At 49.0% G+C, this 23,390-nt stretch overlaps 2 protein-coding genes and 2 long non-coding RNA genes across 6 annotated transcripts; 2 read left to right on the top strand and 2 right to left on the bottom strand.

Annotated features, from left to right (window-relative positions):
• The first annotated feature begins 302 nt into the window (after window positions 1–302).
• Window positions 303–11,409, top strand: LOC127296694 (DNA damage-repair/toleration protein DRT102). Of its 3 annotated transcripts, XM_051326881.2 has the most exons (3): window positions 303–1,471; window positions 2,327–2,641; window positions 3,190–3,467. In XM_051326881.2, exon 1 carries the CDS (start codon window positions 305–307, stop codon window positions 1,418–1,420), a length of 1,116 nt encoding a protein of 371 aa, XP_051182841.1. In that variant the 5' UTR covers window positions 303–304; the 3' UTR covers window positions 1,421–1,471; window positions 2,327–2,641; window positions 3,190–3,467. The 3 variants fall into 3 exon arrangements, with proteins under 3 accessions (XP_051182841.1, XP_051182843.1, XP_051182840.1); XM_051326883.2 differs by lacking the exons at window positions 2,327–2,641; window positions 3,190–3,467 and adding an exon at window positions 11,255–11,409; XM_051326880.2 differs by lacking the exon at window positions 2,327–2,641.
• Window positions 11,410–14,824: 3,415 nt separating this feature from the next.
• Window positions 14,825–17,511, bottom strand: LOC127296695 (uncharacterized). The gene is given in 7 exon segments (XM_051326884.2): window positions 14,825–15,068; window positions 15,865–15,981; window positions 16,069–16,151; window positions 16,784–16,829; window positions 16,928–16,951; window positions 16,954–17,120; window positions 17,218–17,511. Coding segments are annotated over 7 exon segments (696 nt in total). The 5' UTR covers window positions 17,405–17,511; the 3' UTR covers window positions 14,825–14,996.
• A 543-nt stretch (window positions 17,512–18,054) lies between these two features.
• LOC127349148 (uncharacterized) lies at window positions 18,055–20,403 on the bottom strand. The gene is made up of 5 exons (XR_011742225.1): window positions 20,255–20,403; window positions 19,671–19,746; window positions 18,620–19,301; window positions 18,457–18,532; window positions 18,055–18,378 (listed from the first exon to the last, which is right to left on the bottom strand). It is a non-coding gene; the product is annotated as an uncharacterized lncRNA (long non-coding RNA).
• A 1,246-nt stretch (window positions 20,404–21,649) lies between these two features.
• On the top strand, window positions 21,650–22,876 carry LOC127349149 (uncharacterized). Its single transcript, XR_011742224.1, has 2 exons — window positions 21,650–22,254; window positions 22,530–22,876. It is a non-coding gene; the product is annotated as an uncharacterized lncRNA (long non-coding RNA).
• The last annotated feature ends 514 nt before the right edge of the window (window positions 22,877–23,390 follow it).

The raw sequence follows: 23,390 nt of genomic DNA, 5'->3' as shown, positions 1-23,390 counted from the left end.
TAATATTGCCGTGTACTTGATTCGCGAGCTAGCTAGCGAATGGATTGGAGGTACTCACGCGGCCACGCGGGGCTGTACTTGCGCGAGACGCGATTTGTACTCGACGAATCGTACGCGTACGCGCGGGAGCCGCGTACTTCCGTCCAGAACGTGCGCGGGAGCCGCGTAGATCGTGGGCTCGTTAGTTTCCACCGGTGCCACGCGTCGTATGTACAGACGCTAGCCGGACCTTCGGAAAGGTCGGCCTCCAGGGAGTGGCACCCTTCCTATGTTCGTCCGAAATAAAAATACAACAAGTCCACCTATGGTCGTCGTCGACGTCGAGTCGTCCTATTTCTTGCGTAGCTCGGCCCAGTTGCCTGGCTCGCTACTAGCCACTGCTCCTCTTCCCTCCTCCATTCCCTTTTCTCCGCATCCAATCTCAGATCGAGTCCTGCTGTCCTGCAAAATCAACAACCACCACCTACCACCGCTAATGGCCGCCTCCGCCTGCAACCGCCGCTTCAAGATTTTCGCGGCCGCTGACGGCTTCGGCGAGCCGCTCAAGGACGCTATCGTTGCGCACCTCCGCGCCCACTCCTCTGTGGCCGATGTCGTCGACCTCGGCGTCGACAAGTACTACTCCGCTGCCGCACTCGTCGCCCGCAACGTCACCTCCTCATCGTCCGACCCCGCACTCGAAGCCCGCGGCGTCCTAGTCTGCGGCACTGGCGCCGGCGTCACCATATTCGCCAACAAGTACCCCGGCGTGTACGCCACTCACTGCAGCTCCGTCGCCGACGCCGTCAACACCCGCTCCATCAACGCCTGCAACGTCCTCGCCCTCTCCGGCACGGCGACCCCGCCCGAGACCGCCGCGGCCATCGCCGACGCCTGGCTCGCCACCCCATTCCGTGCTCCCTGCCCCGCATCCGGGGACGCGCCCTGGCCGGAGGACATTCAGCAATTCTTCGATGTTGCCCCTCAAGAGATGGCATCCATCCCCGAGGGATCTGGATCTGCCCCTGCCCCTGACTCCGCCTGTGCCATCTGCTGCCTGAGGAAAGGGATGCAGTTTGAACCGGTGGATATCATGCCAGGCGGCGAGATGCGAATTGTGCGACAGAGTCCCACTTCGGCCTACGTCCGCTTCAAAGCTGGAAGTGTGGAGCCGGCTCACCACCACACTTTCGGCCACGATTTGGTGGTGATCAAAGGCAAGAAGAAGGTGTGGAACTTAACCAAGAAAGAAAACTACCACCTGGTTGATGGGGATTTCCTGTTCACGCCTGCTGGGGACGTGCACCGTGTGAAGTACTTGGAAGACACAGAGTTCTTCATCCGGTGGGATGGCCACTGGGACATATTCCTCGACGAAGACCTGGAAACTGCGCGCAATGCCATTGATGCTGAGCTCGGTGTGGTTGACAGTGACAAGTGATGATGTCGTGCTGATGCGTGTCCATGTGTTATCTTGATGAGGCTCATGAAGGTGCCATCTTGTTATTCCTCTTTTTTTTTGCCATGTTTACTCCTACAATGTTTATTGATGACATGTAGTTGGATTATTTGCTTGGCTAGTGGGGCAAAATGGTGGTGATAATGGTAGTAGTGTCACCCTGGTATTTTGTACAATCTGAGTTTTGCTGAATAAAATGCAGATGCAAGATGTTATTCAGACTTACATTTCATGATCCTGACAATTATAACATTTTTTCGAGGACACTATTATAATAAGTTATCAACTAGTATGTTTCACATCATTATTGCCAATGGTTAAGTCTCAGACAAGAACTTTTAGGCTAGGCAGACATCCTTGGCCCAATTTGCTCTGTGACTCAACATCCATGGTCATAGTAGTGGTTCTGGTCTTCATCTAAATGTTGGTGGAAAGCAATCTCTATAGACTTGCTTTGGATCTTTGTGTCTTGCACAAACAGGAAATGCTTATTTGACTGCAATCTTGCAATATTTGACCCGGAGCACTATTTATTTCATGTCTGAGTTAATTTGCCCCAATTTTGTCACTTGTTACAGTTATTTTGCTACCCTAATTTATGATACAAGTTTTACAGTGCTTGGCATTTTTAATAACCATCATCCACCTCAGTCTAATGGTGCTAAATAGACCGAACTAAACTAACGGAACCGAAATTGTGGGACCGGAACCAAAATATATGGGACCGGAACCTCTAATATATTTTACGAAAATAATAATATACAAGTGTCCTTTTGAGCGGCTGAATCATCCGATAAAACTGCACGAATCTTAAAGTCACTGATCTTGCTCTCCCTCATTCTATCTTGCTCACTTCCATCGCTGTATGGACCCGGCCGCTGGCGCTAGGGAAGGAGGAGTAGCGGCGGATCCATGGCGGGGGAGGAGGAGAAGTCTGGCCACTGGCGCTAGGCGATGAAGGAGTGGCTTCGGGGATTGGGGGATCGGCGGTGAGAACTCGCGTTGCTGTCGGGGCAACCTCACGCCTCCGCCTCTAGGAGCAAGTTTGGGCGCGACGGATCGTGTACCTCCCACAGCCGCCGGCGCTAGGCGAGGGAGGAGCAGCGGTGGATCCGCGGCGGGGGAGGAGGAGGGGCTGGCTGCTGGCGCTAGGCGAGGAAGGAGTGGCGTCGGGGATTGGGGACTCGGCGGCGGGGAACCTGGGTATAGTTCTAACTTGCTCTAATATTCTAACTTGCTGTAATCTTCTAAAAGGATTTTGTGTCTAGTCATGCTCTGTCAAGTAGAATTCAACACTTGATCCATTGGACCGCTCGAGCAGAAGATACACACATATATCAAAGCTAATCAAGAGACTGAAAATCAAGCCGCGAAAGAATCAGGCTTGATAAAGAACACAAACAGAACGAAACAACAAGAGCATAGTTTTCTCGTAGACATTGGTCCATTGGAAAAAAATCAAATCAATATGATTCCAGTTGAAAAGGCTGTACTGAAGGCCTTAAACTAGTTGATACAACTTTGACATTTGTTCAGTCCACCTTTGTATAGTCGTGAAAGTACCAAGAAGCTAGTTGGTTGGAAGAATTGAATTACTGATAAATATGCTTTTGGCAAACTTATATTCAGATTGTAACCTTGATAAGCTTTTGTTGCTTGTATCTGGTGGTAAACGTAGTTGGCTGTTGTGACTCTAATTGTTGTCTTCTCTTGTTATCTGCAAGTAGTTCACTTTATCACTCTAATTGCAGTGACGATGAGCCCCTGAAGAAATCATTATAGCAGTTAGGAGCGAGCTAAATCTGGATTTAAAGAATATCAGAACAGATAAACCCAAGTTTTGGAAGGAGCATCTATCACCTGTAAATGTTAGTCTTTGTTCCTGCATATTATGGTACTATATATACTCCATTTTTTCTAGATGAAACTCTTCATTCAAGCTCATCTTACTTGAAAGTCGTTTGTTTTATCACCAGCACTAGTAAAACATTACAGGCACATGCTTGAACGTGCACCCCGTCTTTTTCTCTGAATTTTTGTCCTTGTAAACGTGGAGTTAGACATGTGCGTGCTGAACTGTTGATGAAGCAATCTCTGGGAAGGAGGTGGTGTACCTACTGTGTGTGCAACATCTGATGCTGGTGTACCTTCGACAAGTTTACCCTTGTGGAGTTGAGCAATAATACTGCAGTGAGGAGAGCGCAGCGAGGAGAGTGCTGCGGGCGTGCGCGTGAGCGTCGCCGGCCGCCCATGGCTGACCAGTCCCCCACACCCTCCCTCTCCCCAACTCCGTCACCGACGGCGGGCCCTCGCGGCCGTGCGGATCGCTGGCGCGGCGGCCGTGGTTCGGACTCGGAGGACACTCCGCGTTCCTTCCGCGACGTGCTGGCCAGCGGGGGCGGCGCGGGGCAAACCGAGGCGCCGGAGTCTTCCCGTGCGCGCCGTGAGGTGAGGTCCCTGATCTGCCGGGGAGAGGAGAGCACGGCCATAGATGAGCTGGATGACTCCGAGGATCAGATCGACGACGAGGAAGAAGCTCCGTGGGAGGAGCCCGCGCACGTCACGCGCAAGCGCGCTCGTGGGCGTCGCGGCGGCAAGCGGGTGGCGGCGAGGGCGGCGCGCCCAGTGCGCGACGCCGGCGCCTACGCTGATTTCGACGGCCTCTGCCTGCTTTGTACCCAGCCAGGGCACCGCGCCACCGATTGTACTACGGGGCCGGTGTGCCTCCGCTGCGGCGAGGTCGGCCACATGGCGAGGGAGTGCTCACTCCCGCGCCCGCCAAGGCCAGCGTCTCCGCCCGGCGGCGAGGAGCCTGCGCGGAAGCGCCTCAACGACGATGGAAGAGGCCGCAGGATGGGTGAGGGCGCCGTCGCTGTCCGTGCGCGTGCGCCGGAGAACCGACAGGCTGCCGTGGTGCGACACCGTGAGGTGGCGCCCGTGCTGCGCGACGACGGCGGCGAGAGGAGGGTGGTGCGCCGGGTGGAGGCCACGGGCAGGCCCGGAGCTGGGCCTCGCCGCGGCTCTGCCGTGCCACCCCGTGCGAACCAAGTGGCTGCCTTTGGGCGCCGGGATGGGCTGGACGCCGGAGCTGCCCGCACGGTGGCTCCGGTTCCGGTGCGCGCCGAACGTGCCTCGCCCGTGGCCGGTGACCGCGCCGTGGTTCCCGTGCTGCCGGCGGCTCGGCGTGTCGCTGAGGATGTCCGGCCACGAAGGAGCGTGGAGGAGCAGGTGGCTCCTCTCGGGCTGCGCGCTCCGGCGGTGGGCGGCGAGCTCGCGCGGCGCCCGGCGCGTTCGGTCTGCGTGTTGCCCCGCACGCCGGAGATGGATGGGGCGGAGGAAGCGCTGGCCAAGGCCCTGCTGGCGGTCATCGTTGGCGTGCGCCGGGCCGTCACGACGGAGGAGGTCGCCATGGCCCTGGAGGACGTACACGGCCTGGCACCGGGGAGCTTCTCCGTCCATTGCCACCGGCCGGAGGACTTCCTCGTCTACTTCGCCGCGCGGGAAGACAGGGATCGGGTGCTTGGCGACGGCGTCCTCGCCTCGCCGTACTTCCGGCTCCTCCTCCGCCCTTGGTCGCGACGCACGCACGCCGCCTCCGGCGGCCTCTGCGTCCACACCGAGGTGGAGGTCGAAGGAGTTCCTGCCAACGCTTGGAGTCTTGCGACGGCGGAAGCGATCCTCGCGCCGGCGGCGTGGGTCGAGCGGCTTCATCCTCTGACGCGTAGCCGTGCAGACATGGGGATCATGCGCTTCACGGCGTGGTGCCTCGACCCTGCGGCGATCCCCAGAGAGGTGGACTTGCATGTGGTTGAGCCCGACGAGCCGCCATCGCTGTCGGACATGGCGGCGCCGTCGCAGGCCATCGTTCCGCCACACGTGAACACCCTCGTCTACCCGCTGCTTGTTCATGTCACTACGACGGTCGATTTCCGTCGGCCGACGACGGGCGGCGCCGCGGGTGGAGGTGGCGACGGTGGGCGTACGAACGCCTGGCCGACGCGCCGGCAGTACCACTACACGAGGGGCATGCCGGACGTGCTCCCTGGCTCCGGCGGTGGCGGTGCTGCTCCGTCGTCTAGCCAGGCTGGGGCCGGTGGCGGCGGCGGGACCACGCGCACGCTGTCGTCCGGCGCCGTCGTCGGTGACCTTGACCAAGCTGCAACAAGACACAAGGTAAAGCGAAAGCGATACCGTGGGGGCCGCAAGATCAGGGCGCTGCGCGCCAAAGCCACGGCTGCCGTCATGGGCGCCGACATTACGGACCAGGACGAAGCTGCTGACAGCGCTTCTCCTTCGGATGCTGCTGGCTGCGAGCCGTTGGTGGCCGGCGCTGCGGTCAAAAGTGGCGGCGCCTTGGCGGGATCTGCGTGCGGCGACACACTGGTGGAGGCCCCAGTCCAAGCGCTGCACATGGGAGCGGGGCTGCGGGTTGGTTCCGTCGTGATCCTCCCAGATGTTGCTGTCGATGCATGCCAAGGGCCCCAACAGAGGAAGGTTGCCAGAGAGGATGGTGCAACCCGCTGCGTGGTGGAGGAGACGTCCACGTCCATGCCCCCTGGAGACGTCCACGTCCACGTCCAGCCTGTTGCCATGTTGGGCCCCTTGCTGGGTTCCCATGTTGGCCCAAGCCCACCTGCGGAAGGCATCCGGCTGCAGCCATCTGGGCAGGCTGATGGCCTTTCGGCTGAATCCCAGCTGCTGTCCAAAGCGCGGGAAAACTTGGACGTGGTGTCCACGCCGCCGATACCGACTCCCAACACGCCACTGGTAACGGATGTTGCCACGCCGTCTGCTGCCCCCTGTGCGGCGCAAGGTGCTGATGCTACGCTTGTTCCTGAGGTTGCACACCCCTCCCCGGTGACCCTGGTGACCTCGCCCATTGCTGACTCTGCGGAGGCGCATGTTGCTGTCGGGGACGAGTCTGACGGTGAGCAGGTGGATGCGGAGATGGAGACTCCCCCTACGCGTGCCACACACGTAGCGAGCCCAGCCCCTTCTCCACCTGTCATGACTCCGACGGTGTGCCGCTTCGCTACACCACCTGTGGTGTTCAGCAGAGCACGACAGCCACCTGCCCCCCGTCAGCAGGTTAGCGTGGCGAGACCTAGGACTCTTGGGGAGTTCCTCACAGCCGCGAAATCGCGCTCGGACGCTCTCTTGCAGACCCCGGCTGTCCGAAGGAGGCTTGCGGAGCTCAACTTCCAACCTCGTCGCAGCTCGAGGATAGCAGGACAACCTGGTGGCCTCAATGCGGAGATGAAGGCTGTTCGGAACCTGATGCGCAAGCTCGGTCTGCTCAAAGGGGACGAGGCGCCATCGGCTGCCGCCCTAGAGGCATATCACAAGATGTATGAGCTACCCCTCACAGATGACATGATTGAGGCGATCGCAGAGTTCTACGGGTGGTCACTTTCGACGATCAGAGGCTGCTCTCCACCGATGTTGGGGATGACGGGTGGTCGCCTCATTGAGGCTTGACCCCCTCGGGTGTTCCACGGGTGCTTCCAATCGTTCCAATGTTGTACGAACCTAGGGTGATGGTGGCCAATGTGCGAGGCCTCAATGATCGCGCAAGGCGTTCCGCTGTTAGGAGTGTAGTGTGTACTACGGGTGCGTCTATCGTGTGTCTCCAGGAGACGAAACTATCTGTTGTAACCCATGCTATCGTTATGGAAGCGCTTGGCGCGGAGTTTGATGACTATTTCTGCTTGCCGGCGTCTGATACTCGGGGTGGGATTATTGTGGCATGGATTAGCCGGGTGGTGCAGCTTGACAGCGCCCACTATGGCAATAACAGTGTCACAGCCAGGGTCTCCCCGTTGGGTGGTGGCACTGGGTGGTGGCTTACTTGTGTATACGGTCCACAGGTTGAGGCTGACAAGGTCGCCTTTCTGGCTGAGTTGCGTGATGTCCGCGGAGGCCACCCTGGACCTTGGGCCCTCTGCGGGGACTTCAACTTGATTTACCGGGATGAGGACAAAAATAATGGGAACCTCAACCGCAGGATGATGGGCAGATTCCGGCGCTTTCTGAATGATTGCGAGCTCAAAGAGATCTACCTGCACGGGCGACGCTACACTTGGTCCAACGAGAGGGAGACGCCCACCCTCGTCCGGCTTGATCGGGTGTTCGTCACGGTTGACTGGGAGGAGCTCCACTCCAGCTGCATGTTGCGTTGTCTGGCAACGGTGGTGGCTGACCACTGCCCACTCCTTCTTGACTGCACCACCAAGTGCACGGGGCGTAGGCGCTTCCAGTTTGAGCGCTTTTGGTTGAAGCTCGATGGGTTCGACGAGGCTGTGCGGAACGCCTGGGAGGTTATCGAAGGGGACCCCGATCCCTTTCGGCGGCTTACCGCCAAGCTTAAACGCACAAAGACGCCGCTGCAGAGCCGGAGCGACAAGAAGGTAGGGTGTGTCAAACCGCAGCTGATGATAGCGCGGGAGGTGGTGTTGAGGCTGGATGTTGCCATGGAATCACGACGCTTGTCTCCGGATGAACGTCGACTCAGTGGCCCACCTCAAACATGCTTACCTGGTCCGCCTCCCTCGAGCGCACTATGGCTCGGCAACGGGCCAAGATTGCCCGGCTCAAGGAGGGGATGCCAACACGGCCTTCTTCCACCAAAGCATGCGGCGTACAGCGCCGTAAAAATGTGATCCATAGCCTGCAGGTTGAAGGCGCGGTCATCTCTGACCATGCGGCCATGGCTGAAGCGGCTTTCTCGCACTTTGAGGGCCTGCTGGGCACCTCGGTCGACAGGTTGCACTCGCTGGACCTGGATTTCCTGGGCACCCACTCGGAGGATCTATCCGAGCTCGAGGTAGCATTCACCGAGGACGAGGTTTGGGAGGTGGTTCGGCGACTGCCGACAGGCAAGGCGCCAGGACCGGACGGCTTCACGGCTGAGTTCCTGCAGAAATGCTGGAGCGTGGTCAAGGGTGATTTCATGGCTGCCTTTGACAAGATGTACACGATGTGTGGGCGCGGGTTCCAGGGTCTTAACCAGGCCCTTCTAACCCTGCTGCCTAAGCGCCCTGATGCGGCTGCTTTGGGTGACTACCGGCCGATCAGCCTTATCCACATCTTCGCCAAGCTGGTGGCGAAGACGTTGGCTACCCGCATGGCCCCCCGGATGGATTCTTTGGTGGATCGCAACCAGTGCGCGTTCATTCGCAGACGGTGCATCCATGACAACTTTATGTTGGTCCAGCAGACTGCTAGATTCCTACATAGGGAAAAGCAGCCGAGAGTGATGCTCAAGTTGGATATCGCTCGCGCCTTCGACTCTGTTTCGTGGGGCTTCCTTCTGGAGATCCTGCGCAAACTAGGGTTCGGCCCTAGGTTTTGCGAGTTGGTGTCCATCCTGCTATCCACGGCGAGTACTAGGGTGTTGCTCAATGGCGAGCCAGGCCCCCCCATCTGGCATCGGAGGGGTCTGAGACAGGGAGACCCCCTGTCGCCATCACTGTTTGTTCTGGTGATGAACTCGCTCAACAAGCTCTTGGCGAAGGCTATCGAGCTGGGTGTCCTAAAGCGTCTTGCAAGACGAGACTTGATGACTTCGGTCTCCTTCTATGCGGACGACGTGGTGATCTTCTGCCACCCAGATGAGACGGAGCTGCGAGCTGTCCGTGGTATCCTGGAGCTCTTTGGGATGGCCTCAGGGCTGCATACCAACTTCGCCAAATGTTCGGTATCCCCAATCGGGTGCTCGGATGAGGAGGCTGCTGGCGCTGCTGAGCGCATGGGTTGTCAACTAGCGCCTTTCCCGGTGAAGTACCTTGGCATACCACTGTCTATCAGGAGGTTGACGGCTGCCTCTTTCCAGCCTCTGGCAGACCGGATTGCCGACAAACTTCCCACTTGGAAGGCGGCTATGATGCCAAGGGCGGGGCGTCTGACGCTTATCCGCTCGGTGCTCGCCGCGATCCCGCTACACCAACTGTTGGTGTTGGGGGTCAACAAAACCACTCTGAAGCAGGTCAACAAAATCCTGCGGGGCTTCCTCTGGGCCGGCAGAGCTGATGCCAATGGCGGGCACTGCCATGTCAATTGGGCACGTGTCTGCCGACCCCTGAGGCTTGGGGGCCTCGGGATTCCGGACCTAGCTCGCACTGCTACCAGCCTAAGGGTGAGGTGGATATGGAGGATGCATACCGACCCCCTGCGACCTTGGCGCGGGCTGGACATGAACTTCTCGAAGACGGAATTGGATGCCTTCGCGGTCTCCACCACCATGGTGATCGGGAACGGGGAATCCGCCCTCTTCTGGGAAGACAGATGGCTGGACGGCAAAGCCATGAAGGAGGTGGCGCCTGAGGTATATGCGCTGGTACCAAAGCGCCGGAGAAAGGCGCGTACGGTCCGCCAAGCCCTGATGGACCGCACTTGGATCGCCGACATAGTAGGGGCACCGAGCGCTCGGCTCTATGGCGCACGTGCACTGTGGATCCGGCTCGGGGACACCCAACTCTCGGCGGACCCGGACAGATGGTTTGGCGTTGGACGACGGATGGCCGCACTCATCCAGTTCTTGCTATGATGCCCTCTTCCAAGGGGCGATAGTTGCAGGCTTCTGGAAGTTGAACTGGAAATCCTGGGCGCCGCCAAGGGTGAAATTCTTCTTGTGGCTGGCCTGTCTTGACAGGTGTTGGACGGGGGAGCGACTGGCCAGACGGGGGTTACCGCATATCCCCAACTGCCCGCTCTGCGACCAGTCCATGGAGACCATGCGCCATCTTCTCACAGGCTGCTCGTTCTCCAGGATGGTTTGGTTTGAGGTGCTGTCCTGGATCCGATCCACTTCAAGCCCTCCCATGGCTGAGGGCGACTTCGCGGAGTGGTGGTCCCTGGCGGTGCGGACCGCCCCTCGCCAGCTACGCAAAGGCACGTCGTCGGTTATCATGCTTACGGCATGGTGGATATGGAAGCATCGAAACGCGGTGGTCTTCGACAACGTGCGGCCTTCGGTGACGACCCTATTCAACGACATCGTGACGGAAGCGCGGCTTTGGGCGGACGCGGGAGCCCGGGGTGTGCGCCTTCTACTCCCCTAGACTAGGTTTCCTTTTCTTGGGTCGAGTTGTACGGCGTGGTGTTCGTCCGTTTTTCGGGCTTGTACATATAACCTTCTTTTCTATCAATGCATCGAAACGCAAGGCTTTTGCGTTTTCGCGAAAAAAAGTTTACCCTTGTGGTTATGTACCTAGTGTGTGAGCTGCTTGTGCCTTGCAAGCAGGAAAATGGAGAAGTTTGGCTATGCTTTACATTTTAGTTTCAATTCAGCTGCATTTGAAAGATTGCGACTACATAGTTGTGTGTTGTGTTGTGTGTTGTGATGCATTTGAAAGATTGCGACTACATTGCCACTGATTTGAATGTATTTAGACACTTTTTTTTATATAGATGCATCTGAATCTGCGATGAAATGGAGGGAGTATCATTTGAACATCAAAGGTTTCAGTTTTGGCTTTCTTTCATAAAATTGTAAATATAGTTGGTTTCACTTCCAAATTAGTTTCTAATCTCCGCAAGGTAAAATTGAATATCTATGCACAAAACCAGGTTGATCGTGGGTAGGAGGATTCACCGGGGATTTACCGGTGTTTTCCAGGTCCATTGATTTCTATCAATGGTACCGCTTAATTAGTATGCAAGAAAATGATTTGACAAAAATAGGAGAAAACTGTGTGAGCTCTACCAGCCAAATGTACACTTAAGTGTTAGGTTGTCATTTGAGTCCACTATAATGTTATCTTGCCAATACAATTCAAATGTATTGACCATCCGTGGCTGTAACTTTTCATGTTGCAGATGTTTTGATAGATGAGTGAGTTACAGTGATTAGGGTTACAAGTATATCCTCAACATGCTCACCTGTGGCACATGAAGACGAAGGACACCATGCTGTCTATGTTTGTTTTGTTGTAAAACTCTGATGAAATGCTAGCCTTGTGCTATGCAATTTGTAATCCTTTATGTAAATTCTGGATCATACGATGTAATAAAGACCTTTGTTTCTTGGTATTACATCTTGTATTGTGTGTTCTAGCAATTGATCCAGGGACTAGCACCAATACGCACAGAGATCGACACCTTTGAAAGGTGAGGTCGCTACAGTGAAATAGCATACAAATACCAGTACGGGGACCCTCTCATTAGATTTGAGAAGATGCCGCATCTACCAACAAAAATGCGAAGATTGCATAAGTGGTACATGGATGCCTGCAAGGAAGGTAAGAACTAGATCATCGTGGGAATTAAAGATGAGCATCACACGTGGAAATCGCGTGATAAATATCGAATTTGTCATCAGTGCCTATTATCTGTAAGTATTATTTATGTAATTAAGTATCTAGCTCAACTCATTCATTGCATGAATAATTATACTCACTATACTATGCATAAAGAAGATTCTCGAATGCTAAGGGCATGTGCAATGGTTGATAAGGCTGTCTTATCTTAATCCTGTCAACGTAATCTAGATATAACAATAAAACATGATATACAATGGGTTGTTTTTTAGTCTTATCTTTAGTAACGAGACATCCTAAATTTGTGGTGAGAGAGATTGTGCTAAGAGATGATCTCTTAGCTAAGAGAAGGCAAAGTCTTTTTTCATCTTTCTATTTCTTCCACATCAGCATTTATCCTACGTGGCACTGCTAAGATATCACCATTGTACATGCCCTAAAAAGGGTGAATCTATGACATTGGGTTCATTTAACCATATACCGTGAATGATTATAGTCTCCAACACCATGCTAGGGGCACGGAGGATAACTTGATGTGGGTGTTAAGGAAACAAGAAACCAAAAGGAAAATATTATTTCCTTACAACTTCAAGTGAGTGTTACTATCTTGTACACATTAAATCTATTTCGATTACTAGATGTTAAGTGTAATTGATACGTTATGCGTGTGAGCAGGTTTCACTTTATTCTGCTAATCATTCAACCTGACCGAGGACTAGTAGAAGTCATGGACTCGAAACGTAATTGCCTTTAGACGTGGGGGACATGGTTTATATGATCTAGGGGTAATTTCAATCATTATGGCACTATATCGGCAACTTTCGTTCATTTTCTGATATTAAGTAATTCATAATCTATTTATTCATTTTGTTTACCGGGCAGAGCTTAGAAACGGTTCACGAAGAAGGCTCCGGGTGAGTGGAAAAAAGAGCTTCAATTTAAACACTACCGGTAAGTACTACTAGCTAGGTCTGCGCATATATTTGATACCATCCTTGATTATTATTTCGATTGAACTCTATTCTTGTAAAGTTCTTGACGCAAAAAGACGGGAATTTTACATTAATTCTACGTTTGCGAGTTCATTCGCCAGACGATCTGCGAGACGGGCAAACTTTTATAACAACTTTGAGTACGTAAACAATATTCACAATTTTATTTTATTACCATCAATTATGTTGAGTTTCATTCATATATGTTGACCCTCTTGTTTCGGGATGATCTTCTAGTAACTGAGCGTGTACGAGCAATTCAAGAGGAATTGGCGGGATTCTTACTTGACGAGGTCATAGAACCAAACAGAGAATTCCATCGGCATTACGACTTTGGACAATAGGGATTGTAATAGAAATTGTATTGTATATATATGCATGAACGTGTACTATTATGTAATATTTTTGACCAAGCCACGATGAAAGAGGTCACTTCGATCTCTATATTCATAACGATATTGTGTAATATAATGGTTTGCTGTATGTGTGCAACAGTATGGATGATATACTATACAACTAGGTTAGAAGCTTGAATATTCCATTGCCTACTAATATTTTGAATGCAAGAAATTATTTTAAAAGTAACAAGGAGGAACAAGACAAGGAGGATGACAAAAGCATAAGCTTGGGGATGCCCATGCAACCCAAGAAGACGATAAAGAAGAACAAATGGAGAAAGAATGGAGTAGCTATCGATATCCAACTCCCATTGATGGTAACACACAAACTCATATGAACACTCCTTTTATAATATTGATGATGACATGAAATAAGTTTGTCTAATTTATGGGAGGATCATGATGATTTAAAAGAAATAGATGATACCATATGCTCATTAAATGATTTGTCTTTATGTGGTGATTCTACTCATAACTATACTGTTGAGTCCACTCTTGATGCTCGCAAATTTTATGAAAGGAGAAGATATAAGAGCCCTTCTTATGTATTCATATTATTTAAAGTGCAAGCTACTGGTCATTGGCTACCATTTATTTGCTGTTATTTCTTCATATATAAAATATCAATGCATAGGAAGAGGGTGAGACTTAAAATTTAGTGGTTTCAAATCTTGTGGTGTGTTCCATATGCTTTCAAGTAACTTTTAATTTGAGAACACCTTAGTGTCCTTGTTAAATAGCTTTACTTCTTATTACATATTAGTGATTTTATAATTTTAAATAAAATAAAAAATAAAGTATGGAAGAGTAAATGAGAAGGATGAGCAATGAAAAAATTGGGATCTACCTTGAGCATGTGTTGTTCATGCCAATGTAACCATTGCAAAGTCTATATCATTAAAACTCTACCTACAGTAAAATAAAATAAAAAGAGTGTTTTCTTTCTTTATATATGTTAGCTTCTTAAATAAAATGGTTTCCCAATTATTCCTATAGTTCACATTTTGGTATAAATTATCATATCATCTGTTTGGAGAATTAACAATTTTGTAGGCATTGGAGTATCATGGAGATGAAAATATTTTTTTGTTTGAGATGAGTAACATGATATGATGAGGAAGAAGTAAAGGACCAGTAGTAGTGAGATCATAAGCTTGGGGATGCCCATGAATCCCCCTCTTTTTCAAATATCTCAAGTAAACCATTTCAAACTCATATTCTAGTTTTATCTTCATAATCCCTTTGAATGTTTGCGGGGACCATGTTTTTATTTTCCCCCAAAACGCTGCCGCGGCAGAACACGTTACCACATCTAGGGCTCGCCACATGGTCAACCTTTTAGCACCAATTCGTGTTACGAACCAGTGCTAAAGGTCCTCCCGTCCGGGCCCTCGGCCACAACCACGTTACCCTTTTAACACCGGTCCGCAGCACAACCAGTGCTAAAAGAGGGAACCTTTCGTCCCAATTGTTTTGCACCGGTTCCCAACCGATGCAAAAGTCAGCTACGAACCGGTGCTACAGGCTTGGTTTCCACTAGTGTCTTGCAATTAGTGAATAACTAGCTATACCGAACACATTTTATAAAAGAGTGCTGAGATACTCATGATCTTACAAGCTACAACAAGGCATTTGGAACTTGTAAATGGCTCGATGTGCAGATGTTTCTAAGTGATGGCACATCCATATAGTTATAAGCCATGCAAATAATCTACTAAGAAGATCAGAAAGAAGCATGCCGATGCCATGACAGCAGGATTGCAACATATAAAACCAGGGGCCAATTGTTAAACATGTACAAACTGTCATGACCAAATGGATGATGTATGGACATGCTTGTTACTCCCATCACGTGGCATGAACTAGTAATTAACCAAGAAAACCTATCATGCCCCCGGAGATAACGGTAGCTTCAAATTTCCCCAGTGCCAAGTGGCTTCCTTGAAGAATCGCCTGAAGCCCAAGCTTGGTAGTCTTTATCGAGCTGAAAAGAAACCATACACAATCAATAGGTAACCATTATGGCCAAATATTAACTCGAAACACATGAAGCTCTAGAGAAAATAGAGGAAATGGTTTATAACTCAAGAAAATTCTAGCCAGCTATTAAAGATATATCTTCGTTGCATAGGAATATTTGGGCCATCAAGTTCAAATGTGAGATATGATTGAACAAACCACAAGTTGCCTAAAATCGAACCGTGTGTGACCTCACAGTGGTTTAACTCAATAAACTATTGCTGATAAGTTATAACAATAAATACACAAATGTGTGCCCAATGGTGTGCGACCCGACATTCTGCATCTTGTATGCAGCAATCAAGCCGAAGCAAGTACTTGGGGCGCGGTAGCCGCGCAAGGCCTGATGCTCCTAGTTGGAATGTGCTGGGAGTTGTCATTCTTATGCTTAGCCGCCTATATCGCCTTGTGGTGTGCATGAAACCCTTAACCTTGTTTCTTTCTATGCGCAAGTCTTCTACGTATTCTCGAAAAATAACCAACACATCTATTTTGCACATCAGAAATAAAATAATGAAGGAGCCTTCACTTTTGGCGCTAATGAGAGGTGATTATCAGAACTAGAATTTTCTTCCGAATTCCATACACCACTAGTGTACTATATGCGTAGAACGACACATCCTTGATTTTATTCAACCAAAACAAAAACCTCAGTTCTAATTGAATGAAACATGAACATGAGGCAGGGCATTGAAGACACAAAAAATGCAGGATGAAACAAATGGCTAGCTGCAGTAAAAGCAAAACAGTATATAACTGACCTGCTTCAGAAATCGTGGAAGCATGGCTCGTAGTAACTGCTCAAGCACTTGCCTCCCACTTGATTCAATGGCTTCGACTGGTAGCGCTCGAAAGGGAAATGGTATGTCAATTGTAACCTGAAAATTATCATATCACGATGATTGGGTTCAAGAACTTTCAACAATGTTTAGACAGATTCAGCTGTGAGCCTGAGACTGAATCACCTCGATTGTAGCATCCGACGTAAGTTGTTGAAGTGTTGAGCCATCTGAACTGTTGTTGCAGAAAACCTTATTCACCATGGAAGCTGCATCCCAGAGCAAATCATGTCAATGGTTTCCTGGAACAAGGATTAATTTTTATTTAGAAAATGCAAAAACACAACAATGAATCATGTGTGATAAGGTAACATAGAGTCAATCATTCATGCAACACTATAATTCTGTGACGGAGGAACTTCCCTGAAATTATTTCTACCGTATGGACTACCAATACAAATTGTTTAGTTAGTTTTATTACATCTACCGAATTATTGAGTTAAATAAGCGCAAAGAGCAAACAGTTCAGGAAAAGTAACAGTTATATATCGCTTATCACAGGCTCACAGCAACTAAAGATCAGCCATTACAAGCACATGAAACTATCTCCTAGTTGTTTGGGCACATATCAGCAGTTCAACCTTCAAGTAGAATGGTATTTCACAGTCCACATGGTATAGCCGATGCAACATGATTTGCATAAACCATGCTATCTGATACTGAAACTAGATGTATTCTGAAGGTCTTTGAGGAATTAATTGATCCCATCATAATTATTTTGATTGTGTGCAGTGTCATTGTTGTAACAGTAACCAAATAACACTCAGCTCTAGTGTCTGGCAGGTTTCTAGTCGAACACCGAAATACGGTACGAACATCAAGAGGCAGGCAGCCCGCTGACCTGAGAATTTGTCATTCTGCGCCTCCACAAGGGGTGACCCCTCCAACTGCAGAGACCAAAATATTGATGATCAGTAATCATTATTCGCGGAATACATGGGTCGATCATCCGCCGAAGCAACAAGTATGGAGGCGCGGTGCTTGCCTTGCAGGAGAGGAGGCGGATGCAGCGCATCCGTTGGGCTCCTCGTCGACGCGGACGAGGAGGACGGGGCAGACCTCGAGCGCGAAGAATCGGAAGCGGTAGACGTAGCAGCGGAAGGTGGACTCGTCGACGCGCTCGATGCGCTCGGCGTCGAGCACCGAGTACTGGCTCGCCGGAAGGCCCATGTACTCCGCTGCAAGCAGCAAAGCAAACGTGTGAGGAAATCCCTCACGAAAGCGAAGCAAGGTGAGGCGGCCGGGACGGGAGGGGAGGCTGAGCAATCCTGGTACCGAGGGGTCGGGCGAGCTGGCGGACGGAGGCGGACTCGGAGCGGCGGGCGACGAAGCGCGCCTTGGGAGCGGACGACACGGCCGATGAGGAGGAAGAGGAGGAGGACGCGCAGACGACGACAGCTGCGGCGCGAGAGCCGCGGAAGGCGGCGGCCACGGGCGGCGGGGAGCGGAGTGACGCAGCCATTGGGCGGGCGAGTGGCTGGCGGCGGTTGCGTCCCCGCCGCGGCAGGGACTACTGGCCTCGAGTGAGACGACGAGAACGAGATGGAGCCGTGTGGTGCGGAGAGGAATTTCGAGTTTCGTATTCTTCTGTTTTTTCATTGGACGGATAAGATGGATGGGCGGCAGGGGATCTGGATTGGGCCGCCCGAGGCACGAGTCGCGAGGTGGGCCACGGGCAGATTCTTTTTTTTTTCCTTATCGAGTTTTGTAGCCGACTGGAAGGTGGGGACATGAACGCTGTAAGTCTGTGACCATCGTTATTTTCACCGAGATGATCGCAGCAGACAAGAAACGGTGACTGTCGCGTGCTCCGTCATGTATCTCCTCCGTCCACATGCACGTCGTGAGACTCTGAGGTGAGGGGCAAGTTCGGCTGCTTAGAAAGTCGTTTTCGGTATCAAGCCAAACTCCTCTCTCTCATATATTATTAATCACTAGTAGAATGCCCGTGCTTCGCCACGGCCTTTTAACGTAGTGTCAAATGCATGAGCGTGTAAATAATGCAGGCAAATATTAAAGTATATAAAATAAATATATAATACATAAAATATTTAAAAATCCATTTCACACAATTCATTTTGTAGAAGAGAAATAACTGAATACACTGTTGCGAGTAATGCTACACGTACGGACACATTGTTACAAAAAATTCTTACGGACCGGGGGCGCTACACAGCAAGCGGCCTGGAAATCAGAATTTGGTCCCGTTTTTTCAGCATGGATAAAATTTTCAACCAACCAAATAACTACACGTCAGTCCATAGGCTTTTTGTAACTCACCCAGCCCGTAAGTCCATCATTACCGATTTATTAAAGCCATGGTCCGTTGACGCGTCTAAGGTATTCTCGCACGATCTCAGAAATGTTGTCTTCAACTTCATTAGCCTGATACTTGAGTATGTGTATCAGAAATTTTTTCCTTAGCTCGTAACCATCCTGCACAATTAATCTATCATGTTAACAAGAAGTTTTCTTCCCACCAAAAATATAAGATTGTGAACATAGAGTACTCACGCTGCAAACTGGATGAACAAATCTTTTATCATCCCATGAAAGCATAAAACTAAATACTAAGTATCCAGACAACTTTCTGCAAATAAATGGAACATATCATTATCTTCGTCATTAGAATGACGATAAAATAAGCTGCTTGTAAAGATAACCTGAGAAAAATCACCTGTCGGGGCTTGCTGGTATTTGGATATTGTGAGGATATTTACGTGGCCAGAAATAAATATCGGAATTCCAGCCAGGTTGCGCTATCTCAAGAGCATCATTTAGATAGAATGAACACCTTTGTAATTTTAGTTGGTACCTCTCTTCTGATAGAGGTTCAGAACATGGGTCTAAAATACATACACGGCACTCATGTTTGTCGATGGTGAACAAGATGAAGTTGCCAAGAAATGCGTGTGGCAAAAAAATCTGCAAGTGGTGAGCATTAAAACACATAAATCATGTTGATAATGGAAAAGAGACCTAACTTAACATGTTGCATGATGATATATTATGGTCTATCCCAGGCCAGCTATGAAAAAATGTTGCCAACTCCTTAATATCTGGCTTAACACGCCAAAGTGGATGTTTTCTACCACTGAGTATTGCTGACTGAGATGAAAAAAAGGTTTAGAACCATGACAGTGACAATAAATATGCGATTATAATAACTTACACAAAATCTTAAGTCCATGTTGTGCACGGGAGGCTCTATCAAAAATTGTATCTCATCACATGCCACCATGCGCACAGCCATGTTGAAACAATCCTTGTCCATTGGCTGGTCCATCCTGAGTATGTCCTGAATTTGCTTTAGAGTTAATCCTAGTGGATAAGGTGTGGAGCTTCGCACCCATTCTTTTCTGCAAAATAATTGATAATAATAATGATATGATAATAATATGCACCGACGCTTGATCATTATCTCATGAGGCTTACTTCAAACAGGTTGCATCGTTAATGGACATGATGTATTTGCATATCTCCTTGGTGTTCTTTACCTAGACTTGGCAATTCCGTAATATCAGAGTCGGATCCATTTTCTTGATCTTTAGATTGATTATATATAGGACTGCCTCTTATTTTGTTTAGTTCCGAATCATGCAATATGGCAATTAATTTTCTTCGGAATGTTTTCATATCCTCCTATAAAGTAGTAAGAAACATTGATATTGTAAATTAATAATTTAAGATGCAAGATACTACTAACGGTCTCTAAGCAAAAATAATACCTGAGTGATGCAGTCAGAAAGCCTATCGCCTGTCCAATATTCCATAAAATTTAACATGAACAACCCGCACGATGCGCTACAAAATTAGCAAATGTTATCGTAGAATTCTATCTAGACAAATCAACATAAAAAATATTAAAACAATCATTAAGCTAGAAAGATTCTCGGTATACTTTGTGCTACCGGTACCAATGGAGGATGCTAAAATATCATTCGACCTGCACAATCCTCCAGACTGCCAAACCGCGCATTTTTTGTAAACAATTTAGAGTTTTCAGACCTACTTAATCAGAGGATTAATAACTCTTTTTTGCATAGGTTCATGGTAGCTCAACTGTTTGTTAATTTTATTTTATATCTCAACTACCAGTGCACCACACGACCTAGAAAAACAAGAAATTACGTTAGTACCCATGTAGAAGAGACATAGAACTGATACACCAAAAAAGAAGTGGTGGAGCTTCTCCACGCCCCGTTACTCAATGGTAAGGTCAAATTTAACTACTATCCAAACACACCTTTAAATACACTACTTTTGTATCACCGTAATTTTCACATTTGAAAGTTGAAGAGATTCAACATACCCATCAGTCTGCAGTGGTTTTCGGATATGCTCTACTATTGGCCACGTCGTGACATCAAGATCGTGCCACTTTTCACCTTTGTCAAATCCCCTTCTTTGGGATGCAGTCTTTAAGTGCTTCTCAAGTCCTCGGAGCTGTTATATGAGGAAAAAAGATATTAGACACCGAGGCAAAAGAAAAATGTCAAGAGGAGATCATGATCAAATAAGTTACCATAAACGTGAGGTCACTTCTACCCATTCCAGGACCAAGTGAGTCTAATACTTGTATCAAACGTTTCTTCGCATTGATGACCGCTAAATACCAGTGGGTCCGGTAGAAAGATCTAAAATAAAATATTACATAAGTAGGTATACACATGTTAAAAATATAATAAATGAGATGCATAGGTAGGGATTTAGTTCCTAACCATATCATGCTTTAGATAAATATATGCCTGCTCTACGATATGGTGATATATTTTCACGTCTTTCTTCGGCATATTGGAGACGTATGTTTTATCCATATATACCTTATCGCCAGCTCTGTTAAGCAGATGATCACATGCACGCATGCAATATATGTAGGCATTTATCACCTACAATTGAACACGTAAAATACATTTAAATTAAAATAGACACAAATTGTGTAAATAGTGATTTCTTGTTGACTTACACCATCAGGCAGAAATCCATCATTACATGTAAGACACTTTAAATGGTCATTAGATAGCAATGCATCACCGATCTCCACAAAGTTGGTATTTTTAGGTGCAGACACTATTAATTCAATAACGGTAAAATCTTCCGCTGTGCAAACATAGTCTGGCAAGATATATAAGTGTGCCACATTAATTACGTAAAAAGTAATATAGCAAAAAGGAAAGGGCGGAACTAAGTACCTTTTGGGATAACGTTTGTGTTTTCTTTTTTTGGTTTATTATGACGTGATTCCTTTGAATTTGTAAGAGTCGGTGAGTCTAGGGTCCCTTCCATCAAGGTAGCCTCGAGGCCTTTGGTGATGGCTTCTTTTAAAACATCGACATCCATTTTTATATTGCCCATGACTTGCAAAAACAAAATTAATTGTAAAGATCTTTTTATCTAAGAAATGGGTTCAGAAAAATATAATCAAAATCACCTTGGTTGATTCGGTAAAACTCGTCTCTTCCACCAACATTGTATCTGAACCTATGTCTTTCAAAGCATCTGTAGTATCTGTGTCAGTTCCGTCCATAATTGATTTATGAGAATTTGTAGACAAGATCGCTTGTTAGAGAGGCGGAGGCTGCATACTCCTCTCAGTCAACAGGGCAAACCGGCAAAGGAATTTATGCTAAGAAAAATTATGTCAAAAAAAAATTTATGCTAAGAAAAAAGAAACAAGAGCCGGACAGGTTTGTTACTACTCTATTCTTCCACACGCCTCACGACCCACCCTATCTCTTCCCCAATTACGTTCTGTACCAGCGCTGCCTCCTCACTCACGCCGCCATGGCCATGGCTCGCTGCCTCCTCTCCCAGACTCCCCACCTCCCGCCCTCGGCCCGCGCTCTCACAGCTGCCCACCCTCCGGCGCCGAGCCAACCCGCCTCCCTCCAGCGCTATAACGGCCACCCGCCCACCGGCGCACGGTTCCGGCTGCCGGCCGCCCCGCCCGTCGGCGCCGAGCTACCCTTCCATCAGCCAGATCTCATGGCCGCCCCTCCCTCCGGCGATGAGCCAACCCGCCATCGGGCGCAAGGTTCCGGCTGCAGGCCGCCCCGCCTCCGGCGCCGAGCCACATCGCCATTGGCCGCAGGCGGCCCCTACTCCGCTGTGTCCGCGGCAGCTGCGTTCGGGCTCCCGACGCGCGCCTGGACCCACCCGCTTCCCTGGCTTTGCTCCTCCTCACCTCCCGCTAGGCAATGGCGGGCGTCGGCGTTCCTCCAAAAGAGCTGCTCCCGCACGTCTTGCAGGAGGATGGGGACACGACACCACGTGTGTCCACCCCAACCTGGACCGGCTCTACATGGTACTCTGGTAGGTTGTTAGGATGAACCCTTTTCTTGCTTTATCTACATGGTACTCTGGTAGGTTGTTAGGATTAACCTTATCTACGTGGTACTCTGGTAGGTTGTTAGGATTAACCTTATCTACGTGGTACTCTGGTAGGTTGTTAGGATTAATCGTTATCTATAAGCACTCCCTGTCTCTAAGGATCTCTGTTAGTTCATTTTCTTTACTTCTGCCGTTCGCTATTTTCCCTCTTACTCCAACCCACTTTCAGCTGTTCGTTCCTTTTTATTGTTCGCAAGTTTGCAGGCAGCTATATAGAAAAAAAATAGTCTGACGCCCCGCTTATCTCATAGCTGGGCTGACATGAGGGAACTTGCATGGCAATAACAATTATGCGTACTTCCAGAAGCAAAAGAAACAGACGCAAACTGCAAATGAAGAAGACGGCTAACAGCGACTTTGGTCAGCGCGACGAAGACGACGGTCAGCAGCGACCCTGGTTGTGGTTAGCGTGATGAAGACGACAGTGCCATTTCAAGTTTTGAAAAGCTATGTCTAATGGCGTGTTAGTTGAGAAATAGTAGGTGTTTGTTGTGCCATTTGAAATTTTGAAAAGCTACGCCTAATGGTGTGGAGTTGTTTGTTATCCACGGGCTGGTATTTCTCCTCTTAGTAAGGGTGGATGGGTGTGTGTAACGTGACACGGGCTGGAGTTGTTTTGTTAGTTGCGTTTTGTAAGCAGGGGGTATTATTGTCCATCCTAAAAATGTGACACCAGGCATTCACCAGTTTGCTCTTAATAGTAGAGACTAGTTGAATGGCCGTGCGTTGCTACGGTTATAATACTTATTTATTGCACAAGAAAACATAATAAATCTAACAATTCACACATATAGAAATATAGAGCAATATAATATTCTAGAAACGATAAAATTATCCCTTTTTAAGATGAGATTCGATAAAAAGCTATACTTAAATTTTCATAGGCATAGAAAGTAAAAACTCGTATACTTATATCATTCTCAAGCTAGGTGTCCGTGCATTGCTATGAAAATAAACTATAAATATACACATTATTATACTGATCAATAGCTCGAGAACAAGGCTAGTTTCCAACATCATCTCGATGAATGTGGCTTCTTCCTCGTGCTTCTCACTCA

This window comes from Lolium perenne, chromosome 4, assembly GCF_019359855.2.
Source record: "Lolium perenne isolate Kyuss_39 chromosome 4, Kyuss_2.0, whole genome shotgun sequence".
NCBI classification, from domain to species: Eukaryota; Viridiplantae; Streptophyta; class Magnoliopsida; order Poales; family Poaceae; genus Lolium; species Lolium perenne.
This window is presented reverse-complemented; position numbering and strand designations above follow the sequence as displayed.

Bases quoted from the DNA above. Each gene is read 5' to 3' on its own strand.
- LOC127296694 (XM_051326883.2), top strand. From the start codon at position 305: ATGGTCGTCGTCGACGTCGAGTCGTCCTATTTCTTGCGTAGCTCGGCC.